Source organism: Grampus griseus (assembly GCF_964374135.1).
Source record: "Grampus griseus genome assembly, chromosome: 2".
Classification (NCBI taxonomy): domain Eukaryota; kingdom Metazoa; phylum Chordata; class Mammalia; order Artiodactyla; family Delphinidae; genus Grampus; species Grampus griseus.
Window position 1 is genome coordinate 110,197,777 of NC_139018.1, and position 25,146 is coordinate 110,222,922.

Consider the following 25,146-nt stretch of genomic DNA (forward strand, 5'->3'; position numbering starts at 1 on the left):
TAATTCAAAAAGATACATGCACCCCTATGTTCATAGCAGCACTATTCACAATAGCCAAGACACAGAAACAACCTAAATGTCCACTGACAGATGAATGGATAAAGATGTGGTACATATATACAGTGGAATACTACGGAGCCATAAAAAAGAACTAAATAATGCCATTTGCAGCAAGATGGATGGACCTAGAGATTATCATACTAAGTAAGCCAGAAAGAGAAAGACAAACACCATATATCATCACTCATATGTGGAATCTAAAATATGACACAAATGAACATATCTATGAAACAGAAACAGAATCACGGACATAGAGAACAGACTGGTGTTTGCCAAGGGGAAGGGGTTTGGGGGAGGGATGGAGTGGGAGGTTGGGATTAGCAGATGTAACCTTTTATATATGGAATGGATAAACAACAAGGTTCTACTGTATAGCACAGAGAACTATATTCAATACCCTATGATAAACCATAATGGAAAAGGATATTTAAACAAAAGACTGTATATATATGTATAACTGAATCACTTTGCTATATAGCAGTAATTAACACTGTGAATCAACTATACTTCAATTAAAAAATTAAAAAACAAAACAAAACAGCGAGGCCCAGATTGAAGTCCAGTCAAGTGTCTGCAAGTACCCTCTCCTACACCATAGCTACCTGAAAACCAGGAAGGCTGATTTTCACAGGGGATGGTTTTCCTTTTTCCCAAGTATTGCTCAAGAAAATATCTGGTAGTTTTGTCTAACAGAGACAAAACCCAATAGATACACAAAGTGATGATAATGGATGCAGCACATGCAAGATTTTCCTAGCAGTCATTGAGAAAACAATGATAAGGACATTATCAAAAGTGGTATATTTTCTCCAACAAGCTCAAAGTGCTTTTGTATTGTTTTCAAAATAGGTTTCATTATTATCCCTACTTTGGCAATGAGTCTTCTTCTATGTCAAAGTGTGAGTCTTCCTCTTATCATTGCTGGCTTGCACAGATTTTATTGCTTGAGATATCTGCTCACACTGTTCTTAATGACCACGCTTTGCTTATTGACACTAGGAGGGTGACTACCATCTGTACCAACACCATCACAACTGCACAGAAATCTTCATTTTATATTCTGTGATGCTAGTGTTTTGAGGGGGAAAGAAAAACAAGAACAAAGCAGATAATTGTGAGAAACAGTGAGAAGGAAAGAAGAAGTTTCTGTTAAATGATGAGTATAGATTAGAAGGTACATTTTCACTCAGTTATTGAAGCCCCCTTGGAGCCAATCTCTTCTGGGTTGTTACAAAGCAGTACACAAATCCTCCTTATACAGAATATGACTACCTCCTAGTTACAGAGAGAGACAAAGCACAGGTTGTTAACACTTGGTCATCTAGGTGAAGGGTATTTGGATGCTCACTATTCTTTCAATTTTTCTATGGGTTTGAAATTTTTTGAAACAAAAAATAGAATTTTTAAAAGCATCATAAAGTTTAGAAATAACAATAAATTGGAAAACATTTCCAACACACATGATATAAAAATTGCTAATATTCTTAAATACAAAGTGCTCTCACTGATAATAATAATAATAAAAACCCTTGACATAGACAAAAGGACATCAATAGAATACTCACAGAGCTAGAAATGCAAACAGCCAGTAAATAGGTGAAAAATATTTAATCTCACTGGTAAACAAGAATTAAATTATATATTACTGTTTTTCTTAACAAGTTAGCAAAACATGTCATTTAAAACACCCTAATACTCAGTGCTGATGAGGGGGCCGAAAGATGGGTGTACTTTTATACTACTGGTGGGAGGTATAAGTTGTCACAAAGTTCTTAAAGGAGGTTTTTCAAAGTATGTGAGAAGATTTTTTAAATTGTTATTTTTTAATTTGGTAGTTTGTATCTTAGGAATTTATCCTAGGATATAAGGAGAGATACGCATGGATCTCTGTATAAGTTTGTTCATTTCAGTGTTACATTTAGTAGCAATAAACTTGGAAATACCTTAAATGTTAACAGTAACAATGATTAAATCTGCAACACATCTGTGTATTATATAGCTATTAAAACCAATATTGTCCAAGACATTTTCATGACATGGAAAAATTCTCACAGCATATGTTGAGGGGAAAAAGGGGGGATGCAAAATTGTATCTCAATTCAAATTCACTTTTTAAAAAAAATAAATTTATTTATTTATTTTTGGCTGCATTGGGTCTTTGTTGCTGCACACGGGCTTTTCTCTAGTTGTGGCGAGCGGGGGCTACTCTTCGTTGTGGTGCACGGGCTTCACATTGCAGTGGCTTCTCTTGTTGTGGAGCACGGGCTCTAGGCACTTGGGCTTCAGTAGTTGTGGCATGTGGGCTCAGTAGTTGTGGCTCTCGGGCTCTAGAGCGCAGGCTCAGTAGTTGTGGCGCACACAGGGCAGGTTGATTTGTTAGTTGTTCCGCGGCATGTGGGATCTTCCTGGACCAGGGCTCAAAACAGTGTCCCCTGCACTGGCAGGCGGATTCTTAACCACTACGCCACCAGGGAAGTCCCCAAATTCACTTCTAAATACATAAATACAGAGGTAAAAGGATTTGTAAGAAATACACTAAGAGAGTTTCACTTCTAGGAAGATGGTATAGAAATACTTTCCCCTATTCCTTCTGATAAATACAATTAAAACCCCTGGATGTTATATATAAAACAAACTTAAGAAGACTCTGAAAGGTGGAGAGTAGGGGAGGACATGATGGTGAGGTCCCTGGATTCTCCGCTTGCCTCATCTATCCCATATCTGACCTATTTTATTTTCATTTCCTCTGAAGAAGTTCTCTTAACATTTCTTGCAAGACAAGTCGCTGGTGACCAATTCTCTTAGTGTTTGTTTGAGAACATCTTTATTTCTTCTTCACTTTTGAAGATAATTTCGCTGGATACAGAATTACAGGTTGGCGGGTTTTTTCTTTCCACACTTCAAATATTTTACCTCACTCTCTTCTTGCTTGCGTGGTTTATGAAGAGAAGTTTGATATAATTCTTATCCTTGTTCTTCTGTAAGTTTTTTCCCCAGTCTTCAAGATTTTCTCTTTGTCCTTGGTTTTCCATAGTTTGAATATGATTTGTCTAGGTGTGTGGTTTTTTTGGTATTTATCCTCCCTAGTATTCTCTGAGCTTCCTGGGTGTATGGTTTAGCATCTGTCATTAATTTTGGAAAACTCTTAGCCATTATTACTCAAATATTTCTTCTGCTCCTTGCTCTCTTCTTTTTCTGATATTCTCAACATGGGTATGTTACACCGTTTATAGTTGTCCCACAGTTCCTGAACATTCTGTTCTGCTTTGTTAATTCTTTTTCTCCTTGCATTTCATTTTTGGAGTTTATATTGACATTTCTTTAAGCTCACTGATTCTTTCCTTGGCCATGCCCAGTCTGTTAATAAGACCATCAAAGGCATCCTTCATTTCTGACAATATTTTTTATTTCTAACATTTCCTTTTGATTCTTTTTGGAGCTTCAACCTCTCTGCTTACATTACCCATCTGTTCTTGTATATTGTCCACTTTTTCCCATTAGTGTCTTTAGCATATTAATCATAGTTATTTTTAATTCCTGGTCTGATAATTCCAAAATCTCTGTCATATCTGAATCTGATTCTAATGCTTGCTTTGTCTCCTCAGACTGTTTTTTTCTTGCCTTTTAGCATGGCTTGTCATTTTTTGTTGGAAGCTGGACATGATGTATTAGGTAATAGGAACTGAGGTAGGTAGGCATTTAGTGTGAAGTAAGTAGGGCTTTATCTGGCCAGGTGTTATGCCATGTTTACTGTCTGCTGTAACTGTAGATGTCTGAGGCTTCAATTTCCCCAGCTATCTTTGTTTTTGTCGCCCCTATTGTTTTTGGGTTTCCCTAGAAACTCCTTCCTAAATAGAATCTGAGACTTGCAGTTCTTTCACCTGTAATCCTCTGTATGCAGAGGCTCTGTGGATGTAGTCTGTGTTGGGGGGAAACGTGCAATAATTCTGTGATTAGGTCTCATTCTTTTGGAGGGTCTGTGTCCCTGTTACCATCACATGTTTTTCTCAGCATTTCCCCCCCTTAGGTGAGACAGGAAGACTAGAGGGAGCTGGTGTTAGCTAATTCCCCTTCTTCAGGTCAGATAAGGCTTTGATAAAATAGTTTTCCCTGAGACCTAACTTTCATTATAGAGAACAGAACAAAGAACAGAACTTGGAGTATTCTCTTCCTCTTTCCCTGCTGGAAGCAGGAGGGGATTTTTCTCTGATCTTCACAGAGAAAACAAGGTGGGGCTCCTAGAGGTAAAACTCATGGAAGTATGGGTCATCTGCCATCCTAAGACTTGGCCCCTCAGAGTTTTTAACTCTCAAGGGAATCCACACTGAGCCTCCAGAAATTTGTTGACTAAAATTTAAGTGCTCTTCCCAGCACTGGCTCCAGCAACAGGTTTCTGCTCTTGGGCTTTATCCACCTCTTTCTCCAGTTTTGAAGGCAGCAGTTTTCCCTGTGATCTCAATTCTTTGATGTATCTAAGAAGAGTTGTTTGTCTGATTCTTCAGCTTTCTTGCTGAGGATTGGAGCGAAACTTCCAAGCTCTTTACATGTTGGAATGAAACTAGAGTCCATAAATCGCTTTTTAATGGTAATTTTACAAAAGTGGGCATCACAATAGAATCAAGAAAGTGAGTCATTTGTTGTTGAGTTTAATTGACCTTAATTATGTTGACCATCTTAAAGAACTGGAACCTGCTTTAAAATTAAAATTAAGACCTACATTACACACATATACACATTCTTACAACTTTATTTTGTTGGCACATTGCTATCCCATGGAACTCCTCACTGCTTAACAAGGAAGACCTTTCACCACCTTTGATGCTTAAGTCTCTGCAATTATATGAAATAGCAGAAGTTTAAAGAGTATAATGATGGGGACTTCCCTGGTGGTGCAGCGGTTAAGAATCTGCCTGTCAATGGGTTCAACATGGGTTCGAGCCCTGGTCCGGGAAGATCTCACATGCCATGGAGCAACTAAGCCCCTGCACCACAACTACTGAGACTGCGCTCTAGAGCCCAGGAGCCACAACTACTGAGCCCGCGTGTCACAACTACTGAAGCCCGCATGCCTAGAGTCCGTGCTCTGCAACAAGAGAAGCCACCGCAATGAGAAGCCCACACACCGCAAGGAAGAGTAGACCCCACTCGCCCCAACTAGAGAAAGCCCTCACGCAGCATCAAAGACCCAATGCAGTCAAAAATAAATAAATTTATGAAATAAAAATAAAAAAAAAATGAAAAATATAAGGATGAACTGCTTAGGGATCAGCATTTTGAATATATTTAACATTGGCTATATTGTGACTTAATTTTATTTAACAAAATACAGCATATTGTATTTTTTTAATTGAGAAATATTTTATAGAGTAGTAATTCTGTCAGTTGTGCATCATATAAACTCAGCCAGAGATAGAGCTTTTTATTCATGCTATAATGGTCATTATCAGGCTAGGAAGTTCTTATGCTTAATAAACAACTGCAGTTTTATAGTGGTAAAAATGCTAAAGTTGGTCAAATTTATTGTAATTACCAATAGAATATTTCCCATAAAATGTAATTTAACTAGGAAGCATTGTTTTTAAGTTACAATTTGTGAAGCTTTTATGATAGCAAATTTGACTTTAATTTTTTTTTTAAACTTAGGTTGCTTCCAGCTGTAATTGATCAGAAATCATTTATTTTCCCTCTGGAATCTGAGGGGAAACTTTGGCAACCCCCAAGACAGCACAGTTCACTTCCACATGCCTTTCCAAGAGTAAAGGTAGGAAGAGAGAAATCCATAGAGACAGAAAGTGGATTGGTGGTTGCCAGAGGCTGGAAGGAGGAGCGGGGGAGAGTGGGGAATGATGTCTAATGCTTGTCAAGTGTCTTTGGGGGAGAATGAAATATTCTGGAATTAAATAGTGGTGATGGCTTCACAACTCTGTGAATCTACTAAACACCATTGAATTATACACTTTGAAAGGGCGAAATTAAAGTTTATGAATTATATCTCCATAAAGCTGTTAGAAAAGAATTTTTTTTTTTCAAGAGCAAAGGTGGGAAATTGTGTTCTAAATGAGAAAACATGCCATTGTTGTTTCAGATATGTTCACAGCATGGTCAATTTCTATGACAAAAGAGCTTTCTTTGAAGTTAAGTTTCCAGGCGGCAAGGAATAGAGCCCAAGAGGTTTCTGGCTTTTGGTTATTCTTTCAATTTGATTGCTGTTTCCTCCCTGACTCCCCCAAAGTGGTAACAGTTCACGTCTTCTGGGTACCAGATGCTATTTTCAGTGCTTTGGGAACATTAACTTGTTTAACCTTCAGAATAATCCTAGAAGGAGATGTTATTATTATCTTCATTTTATTGATGAAGAAGCCAAGATGCAGAAATGTTAAATAAGTTGCCCAAGAGAACACAGCTAGTGTCAGAGCCAGGATCATGAACCCAGAAATGTAGGGATCCAGGGCTGTGCTCTTAACCACCGTGATACCCTTTTTCAAGTAATAGCTTTATTGAGATACAATTTATATACCATAAAATTCACCCTTTTAAGAGGTTTTTAGTATATTCACAGAGTTGTGCCACCATCACATGGTACCCTTTTTACAATTGTTTGTATTAGTTCTAGCTAGTTTGGTAGGAAGCATCTTTGCTGTGGACCTCTTTGTTGCAAGCATTTCCACCACAAGCATTTTTGCCACATAACTAATTGGCCATAAGGCAATTTTGCTATAAGAGATAAAATAACAAAAAACAAAAGAGGGACATTAACAAGGACATAAAGAAGCATGAGAAATGAATAACAAAATTTAAATGACTTTTTTGCAAAATACAAAATATTTGAATACTTTTAAAATGTGGGTAGATCATGGCACTACTGTACAAATGACCAATTTTATTTTGTGGGTTTTACCTAAGCACTTGTCTTTCAAGTCTTTCATTCATAGTATTGTATACATATTTTTGTTTGTTTGTTGACTCGTCTCCTTGTTTGGCATTGTGCTTTTTCTTTTTCACTGACATTTCGTCCGTCATTAAGAGAGGTATCAGTTTCCAAATACTAGGGTGCGTGTTTGTACCTGAGCTATGCGTTGCCCTGTGAAAGCCGCTAAGCTGTGTTCTATTCTTGGCATATTTGTTACATGTCCGCTGATAGATGTTCCAAAGTTCTGTGCGAAACCTGGCTTCAACTCTGCACCTTCAAGGCCTTCAGTCTCTTTCTCTTTCCAGGTAGTGTGCTTCAAAATAAGAAACCAGCTCTTGGGGCAAATCATCATCAATCAGCCTGATAAAGCCATCAATAATGACTAATGCATTTCAACCAGTGGAAACTGTCAAATCAAAAACTGTCAGCCAGTTATTTTATCTTTCATGGCAGAATTGCCTTATGGCCAATTAGTTATGCAGCAAGGATGTTTGCAGCAAAAATGCTTACAGCAAAGATGTGTACAGCAAAGATGCTTATGATGAGAATACCTTGTATTTTCCTTTATTACATTTGCCAAAATTTGTAACTAGATATTGTTATATGATTTTTTAAAAAATGCCTGACTTCCCACTAGATTATAAGCTTAATGAGGGCAGGATCCATGTCAGTTTGTCCATTGCAATGTAATGCCAGGTTACTCTCGACAAATGTTTGTTGAATGGATAAATGAAACCGCCACAGTGACTTCGAATGGTGTGCTCATCCCCATATAAAATATTAATCCAGGATCTTCTGCACTCTCAAAGCAGCCCACTCCTACCTTTGTCACTGTACTTGTCACATTGGGTTCCTTCAGCCACTATCTGTGGAGTACTTCCTGTGTGCCAAGGACTGTTAGAGGCACCCTGGGATGAACAATTCAGACCAGGTCCCCCCACTCTCACAGAGCTTACATTCTAGGGGAGTGGAGATAGACCATCAATAAGAAAATACCAGGTAATAATAAAGGCTCTCACGAAAAACAAAAACAAAAACAGAGTACTGTTATAAAGGGAGCTTAAACTTCTCATCTTCCTTACTATTAAGCCTCTGCTTTCATTAAATGTTTACTTTGCCAAGAATCTCAGGAGGGCCAGAGTTAGTCCATAAGCGGAAGATTAGAGATCTCCAGGTTGTAAAGACAATGAAATAAAATATATGCGATTAGGACTATTTTAGAACACATAGTTGCTATTATTATTCCAGGAAGAAAAAAAAAAAAAAAAACTATGGCCAGAAATTTATTTTCCCAAAAGAGTTCTAAATCCTGGCAAATGATTATAAAGATAAAGGATCTTATGTGCCCCGTGTTCTTTTAAATACTGCGAGCAGGGGTGAGCTTCATTTAGAAAGGGGCATGGACTGTTTCCCACCCTGACTTTACCTTCAGGGCCTGGATCCCTATTGTTGTTTTATATCTAATATCAGTGACATCTGCTTAAAAATGCATAACTGCTGACACAAAGATAGCCCTAATTTTGCGCTGTAAAGTCAATGACAAACAGTGCTGTTTTGCCAGCTGTTCTATAAGCCTACTACACCAACTTCAAAGCTTGTATTATTGAGTAGCTGTGAAATCCAGCTGGGATATTACCACCTCTAATTGCCCACTGCCAACCTTTTAAACTAGGTAAACCCCAGTTGCTACTTTAAGCTCTTTCTCCAAAGTGAAGAAATTGTTTTTGGAATTCCATTTCACACCAAAAAACTAAAATGACAAATCACCTGGAGTTTCTCAGTTGTAATTAAGAATCACAATAAAGAATTGTTTATCAATTTCTTTTACATTTGAAAAAGCCATATTCTGATGGCTTTTCTTTATGATATAAAGAAAAGACTGGAGCTAAGGCTCCAAATCAACACCAGCCCAATCCTTCTTTTAGGCACCTTGGACGATAGGCGCACATGTACTCATAACAGTCAAGGAGAGGGTTTGAAATAACAAACGAAATAGATAAGAAGGAGGGAGGAAGAGGAGAAAAACTTTATAGGCCAAGAGAGTGTCTGATTTTCTTGTTGTGTTCGGCAAGCTAAGTCTGAAGCCAATTTCAAATAGAAGTTCCTAAACAGTTTAAACGCAAGGACCTACTTAGAAGCATGATACAATTTGTATGTTTGCGGAGCAGGGAAAAAAGACACATCTCATTGCTTGAGAGTTATTTTCCAAATGAATTCCATAAGATGGATGCTTTATCCCTCAAAACAAATATAAAAATATATATTGTGATCTGATACAATACAGCAATGTGCAAGATCTGTGTCTAAGATGGGAAGAATCTTTAATTTTGTGAATATGGATCTCACTGAGCAAGTGATTTTCAAAATTTGATAAAAACTAAAGTTTTGAGGATTTTTGCCATTATGAGGAAAAACGTGATGAGAGATAAAAGACAGAAAATGTCAGGGCAAGTAAGGGTTGCTTTACAGATTTTCACTGTGAGTTATATCTCACTTAATATTGGATGGGAAAAATTTGCTGGTGAAATAGCGGGTGGATTTTACAGAATAAAGTGGGGAGAAGAGAATGCCTACAAGTAACCAACAAGCACTGTGATCTCTGTCTTCTCATTAGAATATAAGCTCCATGAGAGCAGAAACTTTTAAAAACGATTTTTCCCTTTCTGTGGTTTCTTAAAACCTTCTTAGTATGAAAATATTCAAATAAGCCAAAAATAGTGTATGAATAACTATTTCTCCTTCACCTAGATTTAACAATTGTTAACCTTTACCAGTTTTGCTTCATCTTTTTATTGAAATGTTTTAAAATACAGACATATAGACATTTCACCCCTTAATGCTTTAACGCATGTCTTTAAAAATGAACACATTCCTACTTAGTCACAATACCATTATCACACCATTATAACATTACCATTATAACAATACTTCCTGAATGTAATAAATACTCAGGTCATATTCAGATTTCCCTCATTATCCTCCAAACGGCTTTTACTGGTCTTTTGTCCAAACTTGGATCTGCTAAGATTTATACATTGTGTTTGATTATTTTATTTCTCAAGTCTCTATTAATCTAAAGCAGAGAGTCTCTGTTTAGTTCATTACTGTAACCAGTGCCTAGACAGTGCCCAGCCTGGAGGAGGCTCTCAATAGATGGCAACATGATGGTCAGAAGGATGAGTTCACATCCCGGTTCTCTACCACTTTGGCAAGTCATTTAACCTCTCTGTGCCTCAGTTCCTCATCTGCAAAATGGGCTCTATGACACCCTGTTGTAAGGATAAATGAGTTAACATACGTGCATGTTTGTAACAGTGCCCCATGCATGGTGAGCGCTGTGTAAGTGTTCATTCTTCTTCTTCTTTGTTGATGAATACTGGCCAACCTCACTTATGTACCTGATATGTACCAGGCAGTATTTTAGGCGTCTGCCAAATCTCTCTACTCTCATGGGGCTTACATTCTAGTTGGGGTAAGGTAGTCGTTAGGAAAACAGAAAACAGTTTGAAAAGTAAACATAGAGTATGTTAGTTGATGAGAGAAAAGTTAGGTTAGGAACATAGGGAGTGTTGGGATGATCTCACTTGGAAGGTGACACTTGAACAGAAATCTGATGGATATGGGGAAGCAAGTCATTTGGCAAATAATTGGGGAAAGAGTATTCTAGGCAGAGAAGACAGAACCTGAAAAGACCCTGAATTAGGAGTGTGAACAGCAAGGAAGCTAGAGAGGAATGTGCAAGGGGGAGAGAAGTAGGAACAGGGATAGGGACCAGATCTTGCAGACCATTGTAAGGACTGCGGAGATCTGAGTGAGATGGGAGGCTTTTCACCAGGGGACGAATCGGATATGATTTGCAATTGACAAGGATCACTCTGGCTGCCAGGCAGAGAATATGATGTAGAAAGGCAAGGGTGGAAGCAGGAAGACCATTCAGGAGCCTGTGTTAGCCATGATGATGAAATCATATCTCACCTTCACAACATTTCTGAAGGAAGGAATTATTGTTATCCCCATCTGACAGACGAGCATATCGAGGATGAGAGATGATAGTAACTTAAAACTAAGAAATAGGAGAACTGGGATTCAGACTCAGCTCTGTTTAACTTCAGAGTCCTGGCTTTTCCTCACCACTGTTAAAAATACGAAACCTTGAGCTCCCTCCCTGTGTTTGCCACAGGGAAATTTACAACTGGGGAAAAAAAGAAAGCAGCTGAATAAATTCCTGATTTTTTCCACAAAAGTTCCTAACCATCCCCAGAATTATCCTCGGATATGTCCCTCTAAACTTGCCCAAAGAAACTTCTCAATGCAATGCTCCTGATAAAAGTGACCTTTTCCATTTCTGATTTGTTGCAGTGATACTAATATGGCAATTGTGAAGCCACATTAGAATTATTGATAATACACTATTATACTCTATCATATGCAATGCTGTTTTACTGTAATTGGTTACCATTCAATTAGTTTATATATATAAAGAGGTTTATACTTTACAGTATAACTTACGGCTAGTGGAACAGGTGATTAAACATGGTATTTGGGGTTATTTCTATAAAAAATGGGCATCAAAAATAGGCCCTTAGCAGGACAGGAATAAAGATGCAGACGTAGAGAATGGACTCGAGGACAGAGGGAGATCAGCTCGGTGCTTTGTGACCACCTAGAGGGGTGGGATAGGGAGGGTGGGAGGGAGATACAAGAGGGAGGAGATATGGGGATATATGTAGATGCATAGCTGATTCACTTTGATATACAGCAGAAACTAACACACCATTGTAAAGCAATTATACTCCAATAAAGAGGTATAAAAAAAATAGGCCCTTAGGACTATATTTTCTAATAACATTGTTTCTATGAGAAGAGTCAATTAGCTACATATTTATGACTTAGAGCATCTTCTCCAGAAACATAAGCTATTTACTACAACTGCAAAGCACACTCAAAATTTATTATATGGTATTCCATGGTTCAATAACATTTCAAAGATGGCATCCCAAATTTCTCCTGCCTCTCTCCCTGCCTTACCAGGGGATGCTAACTTCTGGGCATTCAGGGAGCCCTCATTCCCTGGCCACCAACACATGAGAGTAGCTTGTAGCAAAAGAAGGGAGGTCACGGAATTAGCAACTGGCCCATGTGCCATAAAAACAGGACAGAATGTCACCTTTGGCACACACTACTGCTATAAGCTGATGACAGTGTCTCCATGGCATATTGTAAGAATGACACAAACATAGTAAAACTAAAAAATGTCTTTCCTCACTGGTGTGCTGTTTCATTTCTTCAAATATTTTGATTTTAATCCTACTATGTGCTAGGTGCTGGAATGCAAATTTCAGTGCTGTAGGTGCTCACAGTCTGTAGACAGGCATTCTACAGACAGAGTGGTGAGTGCGATATTAGAGGTTTGGCAAAAGTACTCTGGTAGGGCCAGGGGGATATGCCAAATGCCTGGGCTTTGTTGTAACCAGTAAGTACATCATCTCTAAAATCTGTTTCAACCACAGCAGTCTCTGACCTCTATGTCCTAGTCTGCCAGCTTACATAGTACATTCTTCCAACAATTCTTCACTTCAATAAGCACTTCAATCCACTGACCTCTCATTATTTCACTATTTATCACTTTTATCTTATTGTACTTGCTTCCTTAGCTAGGGGAGAGTGCATGATTGTGGCAGAAATTTTTAGTTCCCTACCCAGTATCCATTCCCTCATCTGCATTACTATAAACTGTGATTTTGTTCAGGATGGCATCATGCCAGGCGGAATAAGGGTCCTCATTTCTGAGCCTTCCTTGCAGCTAAGTATGACCATGTGTCCCAATTCTGTCCAGTGAGTACTGAGCAGCAGTCTCCTGGGGTTGGTTCTAGGGGATATTTTGCTTTCCAGATGAAAGGATATAGTAACAACTGGCATGTCCCTTCTCCCATTTCCTCCTTCTTTCTCCCCTGAACACAGACATGACAACTGAAGTTGCAGCAAGCATATTGCAACCACAAGGTGACAAGTGTAGGGACAAAGGGCAATATTCTGAGGATGGTTAGGACAGAAAGGGGGAAAGGGACTGGGCCCCAATGGCGTTCATGAACAGCTGATTTTTAGCTAGATATATGGGCGCCCAACATAAAGACTACATTTCCCAGCATCCCTTCCAGTTGGACATAGCTATATGACCAAGTAGTACTGACTAATGAAATGTTAGGGGTGGGTATTGTGGGAAGTTTTCTGGAAACTGCCTTAAAAGATAGCTGACTTGTGCTCTTTGATATTTTTCTTCCCCTTTCTCTATTCTGCTGCCTGGAATGGGGCTGTGTTGGCTGGAACTCTAGCAGCCATCTTAGACCAAGAGGAAGAGGCCCATATATTAGGGATAGAAGAATATTAAGCTGGAAGGAGCCTGGTCCCTAGTAACTTCCTGGATTTCCAAACCAACCCTGACTAACCTATCTCTGGACTTCATATACATAAGAACAATAAATTCTGTCTTACTGAAGTAATATTCTTCCAATTTTCAGTCACATACAGCAAACAGTTTTATTCTCATTACCGTTATCCTTCTCATTACCAAATTTAATTTTTCTATGTCTGGATTTATGGGGGTTTTTTTTCTTTAACTGGAGGTGAGATACGTATTTTAATTAGTGATCAGAAGTTCAATCATTCTGAAGGTCATGCAGAGGATGGATTGGAGGTAAGGAGACTCATTGTAGGGGCCATTACAGAGGTCCGTGTAATAATCAATGAGGGCACAGATCAAAGCAGTGCCTGTGGGGATCAGAGAGGAAGTAAAGGATAGATAGATCCTGATATATAGGAAGTTAAATCAAGAGTGTATCAACAAACATTTCGTTGTAATGGGACAGCACGTTATGATGGAAAGAGGCTTTTGAAGTCAGAGACATCAATACAATCCTGTCTCTCCACTTTTGGATTATATGACCTTGAGAAGTCCCTTAGCCATTTGTCCTCATTAGTAAAGTAGCGATAATATCATATGCTCCCTCTTCCCATTTTAAGGGCTATAGGACAGCACTTGGATTATAACAAGCCCCGCATATTATGGCGCCAAGTACAAAATAGAGGCTGAATAAATGTTAGCTCTCTCCCCCAACCTTCCTCTTGTTCTACAATTCAACTACAGGAATCAGAACATAGGACAGGCACATCGGAATGGAATTAAAGTCTTAAGGTTTTGTTAACCTGAGGCAGCTGGGCTTTTTAGAAGCAGCTTGGGGTTAAGTGATGCTGTGATTGTTGATCCCCTAGCCTAGCAGGGAGGTAAGAGGGAATATCATAAAGCATAGAATGTTAGAATTCAAATAATAAATTAATGAATAATTAAATTTTAACTACACTTTAATTTTAAATATAACTTATTACGAAAATTTACCTTTGAATGGACACAAAAACAAAATGAAATCCATGTAACCATCACCCAACTTTAACAGTTGCCTTAATTTTACCATTCTTATTTCATCTATTCCCTCCACTTTTCTCGGTGAAGTCTTTTAAAGCAAATCCCAGACATCATGTCATTTTACCTTTAAACACCTCAGATAATGACTTAAAAAAAAACAGAACTATTATCTCATCTAACAAATTTAACAATGCATTAACAATGTATAATTCTCAGTCCATGTTCAGTCTTCCCCAATTGTTTTAAAACTATTCTTCTCTTGTTTGTTTGAATCAGGATGTAAACATTGTCCACATATTGCATTTGTGGTTTTTTGTTGTTGTTTATTTTTTAAAATTGAAGTATAGTTGATGTACAATATAAGTTACAGGTGTACTATAGTGATTCTCAATTTTTAAAGGTTATAGTCCCCATGTTGTACAATATCACACGTTACATTTGTATCTCATTTTATCTATAGCAGTTTCCCTCATTTAAAAAAATGTCACTTATACACAACATTGTAAATCAACTGTACTTCAATTTTTTTTAAATGTCACTTATTAAAGAAACCAGGTCATTTGTCATACAGGTTCTCCACCCCCTTAGTCTGGATTGGCTGACTGCAATCTCATGGTGTCATTTTACACATTCCTCTGTCCCTAGTATTTCTTGTAAACTAGTAGTTTTATCTAGAAGCTTGGTCAGATTCAGGTGACATCTTTTTGTTGGGAATACTTCACAGGTGGTGTGGTGTACTTCCTTTTATAGCATATCAGGAGGCAATTTCTTCTCTCTCTTTTAATGACGTTATTAAGATTGATCAGTGAGTCTGAGTATTACCAGTTTGATCTATCCTATATAAGTTCCCCACAACCGGGCTTCCCTGGTGGCACTGTGGTTAAGAAACCACCTGCCAGTTCAGGGGACGCAGGTTCAAGCCCTGGTCCGGGAAGATTCCACATGCTGTGGAGCAACTGGTCCCATGCACCACAACTACTAAGCCTGTGCTCTGGAGCCCACGACCACAACTACTGAGCCTGCATGTCACAACTACCGAGGCCCATGTGCCTAGAGCCCATGCTCCACAACAGGACAGGCCACCACAATGAGAAGCCCGCACACAGCAATAAAGAGTGGCCCCTACTCACCACAACTAGAGAAAGCCCACGCACAGCAGCAAAGACCCAGTGTAGCCAAAAATAAACAAATTAATTAATTAATTAAAATAATAATAATAGTAAAATTCCCCACAACCTTTCACCTAATGATATTAGCAAAAACTGATATTTACCTAATTATTTCATTAGGGATTACAAAGTCATAATTTTATTTGTTTATTGGTAATTTTATAATTCTATCATTCCTTCCGCATTTATTAGCTTCTCTGAAGAACTTTCCCTTAGCAACTCTTTGGTGAATCTGAAAAACAGATTTTCAGGAAAAGCGGGATAAATGTATGATTCTTTCTTTGATCTATCTACTTTCAGATTAATTTATCAATTAGGGTTTTTTGGGGGAAGGGGGAAATATTATTAAGAACTATAGATTTTTATATATTTGAAGTGTTTCACTGCATTGCGTTACTATTTTGGGGCCTGTAGGATCCTGAGTAGTACTTTATCATTTGAGATACTTAACACACATTAGTCACTTAAACCTCACAACCCCATGTAGGTAGGTATTACTACCCAGTTTTAACAAATGAAAAATCTAGATCATATAGCTTGAAGTAGGACTTGGTATCTACTGTTCTTTCAAATAAATATAATAATGGTTGAAAGAATCAGAGCATTAAAGGTGACTGGATTCTTTTTCTTTTTTTTGGTTTTGAGATTAAACAGCAGATATCTTTAACCAGTGGGAATATGATATTAACCAACATACACTTTAGAAGGCATTACTTGTAGTGGGACTTCCCTAGAGGCACAGTGGTTAAGAATCCACCTGCCAGTGCGGGGGACACGGGTTCGATCCCTGGTCCGGCAAGATCCCACATGCCGTGGAGCAATTGGGCCCGTGCGCCACAACTACTGAGCCTGCGCTCTAGAGCCCGCAAGCCACAACTACTGAGCCTGTGTGCCACAACTACTGAAGCCCATGTGCCTAGAGCCCGTGTTCTGCCACAAGAGAAGCCACCACAATGAGAAGCCTGCACACCACAACAAAGACTAGCCCCCGCTTGCTGCAACTAGAGAAAGCCCGCATGCAGCAACAAAGACCCAACACAGCCCAAAAAAATTTTAAATTAAAAAAAAATTTAAAAATAATTTAAAATTAATAAAATTGAATTTAAAATAAGAAGGCATTACTTGTAGCAAACACTGTTGAGAATAATGTTATGCTGATAACACTGTAACTTAGTAAATAGCTTGTCTCAACTTTGTTTGTGAAGCATTTCAATTTTGATTACTCTGTGTGGGATCTACTGCTCAGATGTATGTCATTTTATGGTCTGCCCATGTCTGGGGAGCTGGCATTACACGCTGCCTAGTGTTTTTAATTCAGAACTTCTTCTAAAAGAAACCTTAGCCTCTTATGTTCAAGCCTTAGTTTTAATAGCATAAGCTATTTCCTTCTTATATCACTTTGTGGGCATAGTAATAAAATAAATACCACAAAATCACTGATGAGATGAAAATTGAGCTCCCTGCTCTGTGCAGCCATGTAGGTAAAACAGTAATTGGCTCTGATAATAACTTTTGTTCTTACAAACCAAAGTCTAAATGAGAGTCACATTTGATATATCTGCTTGTAATTACTATCAAAAGGAGAGGATACAAAGTTTAGATTGTTTAGTCACTCAAGATAGATTAAATAAATTGCTGTCTTTTCTTGAACAATTTAAGAAAATTTTCCGAAATTACTTCTGATATTTATCTCACTGTTGGTAAAAAATGATCATCTTCCAGAGCATTGCTTTTATGCTTAATGGAATGATTAATTTTGGTTTTGTTTTTAAATCTATAATTATTTTTCTTGAAAAATCTTATTACTGGGTCTGACAATGTAGCTTATGCTCATCAATATTTCCCTATACATCTCTATAGATGGTTTGTAAGATAAATTTAGGTTATGAATGTATATGACAGTGATTTTCAGTGAGACCATTTGACATTTTTATATTATTTAAATGTAAACTCTTAATATTTTTTAAAAGGGGAATTAAATCATATGTGCTACATATTATTTTGGCATACACGTGCTTTGGAGTCAAAAGAGAAAATATTAGAATATTAATAATTTTAAAGGATTTTTCCATTGCTTTAGAAGCTAATAAAGAATTGCTATTACAACCTATCATTTCTGTTGGATTTCTATTTACATTTTGATTTCTTTCCAGAAATATCTGTGTTCAGTGCCACAGAAATGTAAAAATGGAAGGAAACAACTAGTTTTTAATGCCAGTTTTAACAATGATTCTGTATTTGATCATTTCCTTTCTATACCAGTCCCAAAGCCCCATAAAGTTGATGGAGCATAAGAAAACTAAGAAAATGGCTATGGTCCACTGAGCCAATGATCCCAGAATTTAAAAGTTCTAACAAAGCTTAGACATGATAGATGAAGTTATTGCCATCAGCTGTATACAGAATACACATTTAAAAACACCCGAATTACAGAAACCACATCCAGCCAATATAATAATATTAGCAATTTCCCAATCCTTGGTAGAATGGAAATTATTCTGAAAGTTTAATTAAGAAGGAAAAAATTATGTTCCGGTATTAATTTCAATAAAAGAGGCACTCAGCTTCCATGCAAAAACCCTGGAGTAGTGCTGTAAGTGTGGGTTACCCACAGAAGGAAAGCCATTTATAGTTAGGCACTACATTATTTTTGTCACCACACAGACTTTAAGGAGAGGGAAGAGCTATGCCTTATTTGTAACCTGTGTCCCTGCATGGGTTAAATCATGTGCACAATTGAGTGCAGTTATTTGGAGATTTGGTCTAAAAACTATTAAAAAAATAAAAAGAAGGTTTGGGGCTTCCCTGGTGGTGCAGTGGTTGAGAGTCCGCCTGCCGATGCAGGGGACACGAGTTCCTGCCCTGGTCCGGGAGGATCCCACATGCCGCGGAGCGGCTGGGCCCGCGAGCCATGGCCGCTGAGCCTGCGCGTCCAGAGCCTGTGCTCCGCAACGGGAGAGGCCACAACAATGAGAGGCCCGCGTACCGCAAAAAAAAAAAAAAAAGGTTTGGAGACTGTGTTAAGAAATAACTTATCTAGACGGCATGCATTCCATGGGTGTTTTTGTAGTCTTCCCCTTGACTTTGACCTCAGGCACATGTATGAATGCTTAAGATCAAAGAAATTACTACAGCATGAGCTCATCTGGCTGGTTCCTATAACCGTTTTAACAATTGCATCAGATCGCCCTCAGAACTAAGACACTCCATTGAAAGGAAATCAGTGTTTTTAATTGCTCACACCTCCTTTTTAAAAAGTCACAAAGACCACATATTGTATGATTTCACTTATAAGAAATATCCAGAATGGGCACATCCAAGAGAAAGAAAGTCGATTAGCAGTTGCCAGGCTCTGGATAGAGGAGGAGATGAGCACTGATTGTTAATGGGTATGAGTTTTCTCTTTGGGTAATGAAAACGTTCTGCATTTGAGGTAGGGGTGATGGTTGTATAACATTATGAATATGCTAAAACCCACTAAATTTAAAAGTCACAAAAGACTTCAGAAACTGTTGGTACTACCATATTCCTTAAGTGTCAATTTACCTTTTAGCATCAAATAATAGAAAGCAAAACATGGGAGGGGGAGATTGGGGGGTTGATAGTCCTTCAAGAGACAGACTGTCAAGTCTAATGTCGCACTTTGCAAATAAAGAAACTGGCTTGCAAAGAGGGGAAGTAACTTACCCGAGGTCACACGCAGGCAGTCCAGGGTAGAGCAAGATTGGAGCCTAGGTCTCTGGTCACCTATCCAGTGCCCCTTCCCCGCTACCACTGTGCTGCCTATCCTGGTGGTTCATATTTAAGCATCTCAGCAGTAACTCATTTGAATTATTTTAAATGAGGAACACGTGGTTCAAATGAGATGCGTGTTTCTTTTTTCTAATGAGAGCATATATTTTTCCTATAGATAGCAAAAGCTCTGCGAAGGAGTGGATAAGTTTGTTGTGGTAAATTTACCAAGTCCAAACTGAGATTTACCTGTAAATGTCCCTCAAGGAAAGGGGACGCTTTAACAGACCAAGGGAGCCCTCTACCTGCATAGTCGTAGTATAGACTTCATTGGCAAAATTCTTGACCTGGAAAGCTAAAAATAAATCAAGACCAGGTATTCTATCCTTTGTCCACCTTGGTTGGTTTCTAGCAGTATTTTTGAGAAAATGAATGGCGTCTGCAGATGGATTTTTATGAGTAACAGGATACACAGAGGAAAATCTGCAGAAAATTCCTTTTCTGTGAATAAAAGACTAATTAGTCACCTAAATAAAAGACCCAAAGATATACTTTTTTTTCCAGTGAGAATTACATTAAAATAATTATTCTCAAAGAACTTTAGACTCCTTTGAGGATATAAAATGTTAGTAGGCAGTTTTGTTCTTCTGGTGTGAAAGTTTCATTGTTTCTTTGTTTCAGCGAAAGACAGGGTTGAATATAAAAATCATGCAGGATCCTGAAAACATCCACCACAGAGCTGCTGTAAATGCGACCTATGGAATCAGTTTGCCATGTATTAATCAGAGAAAAGCATGTGTAAGTAATGAGTTGTTTTAATGAGCTCTTTTTCTTTTTTAGAGTTGAAAGTCATTTATTAGTCGTGTAAGATACAATGTGGATTTTAAGTGAAAATTTGGATCCTATTGTCCTTAGAATTTTTTGGAGATGAGAGTGGCTTTCATTCTGTTTGTAATTAGAAATGATGAAGAAAATGTAAACCTCTTTTTAAGAGATCTATTTATAGCTCATTCAAATTTTTCTGTTTTATCTGATATCCCTAAATAAGCTAGTACCATAATTTTAACAAGAGAAAGTAATTTAACAACAAAAAGAATACAGAGATGTTAAATATTTTATTTCTTGTACAGGCTTCTAGAAAAAGCAAAAGAAAACAACAGCAAAGCATGAGCTTCAATGGTGTATACTCATACAATATGCAAAATTTTGAGAATATTATTCTAAATCTGAAGAAAGTAGGGATTAATCCTTTATGTCAGCAAAATGATGAGAAGGAAAAATAATGACACGGAGACTGACATTAAGGGATCTCAGAGTCTGTGCCTATTTTTGCCATTGACTTGCTGCTGAGTGTCCCAAAGCAAGGATTGTACTCTTTCTGTGTTGCAGGGTTTTCTTAGGAGAATCAAGAGTAGTGCTTCATTTTATTTGGAAAATTATTTTATTTGAGATGATTTCTAATATTGAAAACAATTACTAAAGTGATATTTATACATTTTTAGATACATTTTTTAACCTTTGGCTTCTCTCAAAAGCTCTTAAATGTATCCTTCAGTGAAATCAAAACTAAAAACAAGATTAATTTTAGAATTGCAAAACCATTTCTAACCAGCATAACAGTCTGTTAGATTAATCTTCCAAATTTCCTATGTAGACATTTTCAACTGCCTACTTCATTCATGTAACCCTGAAATATATTTTTAGTTTCTTTATATGTGCTTTATGTTATTTTAACAGGGTTGGTTTAAGAGCACTTTATAGCCTAAGAAATAACCCGAAAGTTAGATATCTTTATTCCTGCTGAAACTTTATTTAAAATGTCACTGTGAATAATGTGAAAAGGTTTTTATCTGCTTCCCGTGAGCCCAAAGCCCTTGAAATAAAAATATTATTTCTCTGGCCGTACAGACAGAAGCAGATTTCTCTTTTGTTGTTGTTGGTTTTCCCCTTCAATCTAGAATTAATATTGGCTTAGCTGGTGGAGCGCTGAGGCTTTGTAGCCCAAGGCAACTGCAGCATTTCATGCAAACTTTTTCTATGAGTATTGAAGTTTAAAAAGGCATACCTCTAGATTTAGGGGGATTAAGCTTTGCTTTAATGAATCTGAGTAAAGATTCTGACATAAATAGGGAATTCAAAATTATATCTGAAATTTGGAGCAGAATCTTAGTTATTTATTATATATTTTTTCAAATTCCCAAATAGGATGAATTCCTTGGATATTGTACCCCTGTCCTTTGAACACAGAGGATTTGGGAAAGCACTTGGCCTTGTATGACATAGATAATGTATACTCATTTATTGTATTTAAGACCCGTTTTTCCCCATGAAACTTGACTCCATAAAAATCTATACCAGAGCACTTGAAAATGTATGTACATTATGTACATCTTGCCCAAACTATTGGCATTTCAATCAAAATAGTTGACCCTATCATTTTATGTTGATATATGTATATGATGGTACTAAGTGAAAAACATGTTTTCATTTTAGATTTGTAAAACAAGCATTGTGCAAAAAATCCTGTGAAAGAAATATTCCAGTGTTTGGCTTTAAACAATCATGTGGAATATTTGGGAATAAATACAGTTGTGATTTACCACTTATAAAAATGTTTTTGAAAGCACTTGCCCAAACTGAAGCAATGTGTCTAGTGTTGTGATGTATAGTTAATTAGAAAAGCAGCATCAGGGCTAATTGCTTTTTATAACTACTCTAAACACTCAAAGGGGATTATTATTTAGCTGCTGAGGGCCATGTGTTTCCTTACTTCTTATGAAACTTGAACAGCTTGTCTAAAGCCTGTAAATAACCTTAGACATTTTTGACAGAGAAAATTTGAATTTGTTGCTAATTTACATTACTAGTTCTCAGAAACTGGTATTTTCTCCATTTTATGAATAGGTGTATCCTTTCTGACAATATGGGCTTATGCAAAGATTTTAGTGCATTGAAAACACAGATACTACACACACACACACACACACCCCCCCCACAAAACTGCCTTCAGAATTGTATATCCTGTAACTCTGTTGTGTAAAAGCAATTTACAAAAAAAAGTATTAAAAGTGAAAGCCACTGATTTTTTCAATATCTTAAACCTGCCAAATTAGAAACAAAAACAAAAACCCTCTAACATGTTCTTGAGTAGAGCCTTATAGGTTTGGATAGACAAGAAGAAATCTCTGATACATTCATACTTACTCACTGACATTTAGTTCCAGTTAGACTTTCTAATGCCACACGTTAAAAGAGCTACAGAAAATTTGACTTTGATTTATTTTTTTTAAATAAGAAGGGTTTCTTAAAAGGCTTGAAACATGTATCTGTTACCATGAATTTTAAAAGAATGATTATGAATGCATAATAAAAAAGCCAAACAAAACATTGCTCTCAATTGCTGTACAAATAACTCTGATTATAACTGTTATGACCTAGAAAAGAATCATAAGAACATTTTTCTTTTTAGCAACATATGAGTTGCTGTAGAATTATACCGGTTCTTTGGTCCCACTTTCCAAATAAATAAATATATAATGCAATGTAAACTTAGACTCTTTTATTTATTCATGAGGTTGAATTTAATACTTTTATGATTTCTAGATTTTATGAGTCATACGTTATGCAACGTTTTTCACTAACTTAGTTGGGTAGCAACCATACTTCACAAATCATAGTTTCAGTCTTTACTGTTTCACTTGGGGTGTACATAGTAATCTCTCTCACTGAAAGCACGTTCATTTCTGAAGTGATAAAGTAATGGAAAGTGAGGCAATTGTGTTAGTGTCAAATGCGGAGAAGAAGCACCAGAAGTAAGAGGTGGGGGTAAGTAGCAAGGGGGGAGAAAGAAGGACGATTTCATAACATGATTGTGTTTTAAGCCCATGCATATGGCCACAATTACAGTCACAACATAATTTGGCAACAGTAGCAGAATTAGATTTAAACAAATTGATGTTACACTGCAGTAATTCAGAACGAGCTTGTTGCATTTATAAACCATAACAAGAAGCAGAGTGAATTAATAAACGCTTCTTGTCACTAAAAATAAAAAAGGGAATAATTGCTGAGATGGAGTTAACAGATGACTTAGTCAGCATCCTTTCAGCCTAGATATGGGAAAGTGAAGGTCACCCCCATCTTGGATGACAAAGAGGGAACATTTTGTTGGTAAACAAATTAATCTTTTGAAAGGTCGCCATTTGTTTTAAGTTTTTATCCAGTTCTTGTCATCTGGAATCAGAGACTGTCATTTCACTAGGCAGGGGTGCAGTTGAAGCAGACAAAGCTGCTTCTGTACATATCAGCATTCCTTGACAAAACCCGGTGCCTGATTGTGATGCTATGGGCTGCTGGTTTACAGCTGTCTCCGGACAAGAATGGAGGCCCACCCCTGAATTCCAATAAGATGGGCCTGCATATTCCGCCTGCTGTAAGCTGGCCCTCTGCCCACAAGTAAAATGTATTGCAGTTCAAGCCAGCAATTATCTCTTTTACTTCCTTCTGTGCTGCTTCTGTTGCTTTTTTCCAAAAACAGATGTATATGTATATGTATAACTGATTCACTTTGTTATAAAGCAGAAACTAACACACCACTGTAAAGCAATTATACTCCAATAAAGATGTTAAAAAAAACACACAAAAAAAACAGATGTGGGTATTCACTCAAGTTCTGCATCTATTTTTTCTCACACCCGCCAGGGCAGAATTTTGACAGAGGTAGGGTTTGAGGGAGCCAGCAGACAACAATCAGACAGAATTTCTCTGAGGACAGTTTAAAAAGAAAATGTTGATTTTCCAGGAAATGCAGAGTCAGCATCTTGGTCCCCCTCCCTTTCTCCAGGAGCATTTGGTAAATTAAATTAGTTGAACAAAAGGAAACAGTTTAAAGTCATTCAGAAATGCCATATCTTATTTATGACACGTAGTCATTACCCAAGGACTGTGATGGCATGTACCACATCCCTGTTTCTGTCATTAAAGGCAGCTTTCTCCTCAGGTTGTCTTGAAAGAGTTTTCAAGAAGACAATGACTTTTCATATTCTTCTTGACTATAGCCTACTCCACCAATGTGGTGGCAGTAGAAGTGGTGTACTGCCTTTGGACGTTGTCACTATTGAGAATTTTAGTTCTGCTTTGGTTTGGAGTGCTGGGAAAGCTGAAGAAAATGATATGGCAAATGTCATTGGCTCATGTCCGGTTCTCTCACAAAAGCCCGTGTGGGAGTGGGGAGAGGCAATTAGAGGCCATACCTTCATCACAAACATTCTCTAACGTCTTCAGAATGCTGTACTTCTCGAGTTTCTGTGCTGAGATCCTGTATGCGTTCCCAAACCAACTCCATGCCAAACTCCAACCACTTTTTAGCTGAGAGCATCATGATTCTGGGTCAGACTGCCTGGTGTGGACTCTAACTAGAAAGGGAACCTCCCCAAAACGGCCTCCATTTCCTCATGTGTACAATGTCCATAATAAGAGTATCTCATAGGATTATATTGAGATTTAAATGAGATAATTCAAAGCACTTAGCAAAGGTCCTGGTACAAATAAGTGGTCTGAAAATATTAGTTATGACTACTGGCAATCTTCACATATTGTATTATGCCATGTTTTATACAGTCATTTAAAACTTACATTATTGTAGGGGTCGAGGGGGAAAACCAAAGTATTACTGAGGTCCCTTCCAGGGATTCTATTTAATATTTCACGTGATGATGCCCTCTTTCCCATACTGATATGAGGACAGGGACCTTGTTGTCTGGACCGTTTGTCTGTTTTTCACATCCTCCACTGCACCAAGCAGTGTTTTGCACATAATAGAAGAGGACTAATTGGTCTCATCCATCCAGTCCCTG

General features: G+C 37.6%; 1 protein-coding gene across 1 annotated transcript in view; it reads left to right on the forward strand.

Annotated features, from left to right (window-relative positions):
- Window positions 1–25,146, forward strand: part of IQCH (IQ motif containing H) — a gene marked incomplete at both ends in the record, with an annotated part of 78,193 nt that overhangs the window by 14,538 nt on the left and 38,509 nt on the right. Inside the window, 2 exons of the mRNA XM_082649412.1 lie at window positions 5,704–5,821; window positions 19,973–20,089. Of these exons, the coding sequence (XP_082505538.1) occupies window positions 5,704–5,821; window positions 19,973–20,089 (235 nt within the window). The remainder of the gene's footprint in view (window positions 1–5,703; window positions 5,822–19,972; window positions 20,090–25,146) is intronic.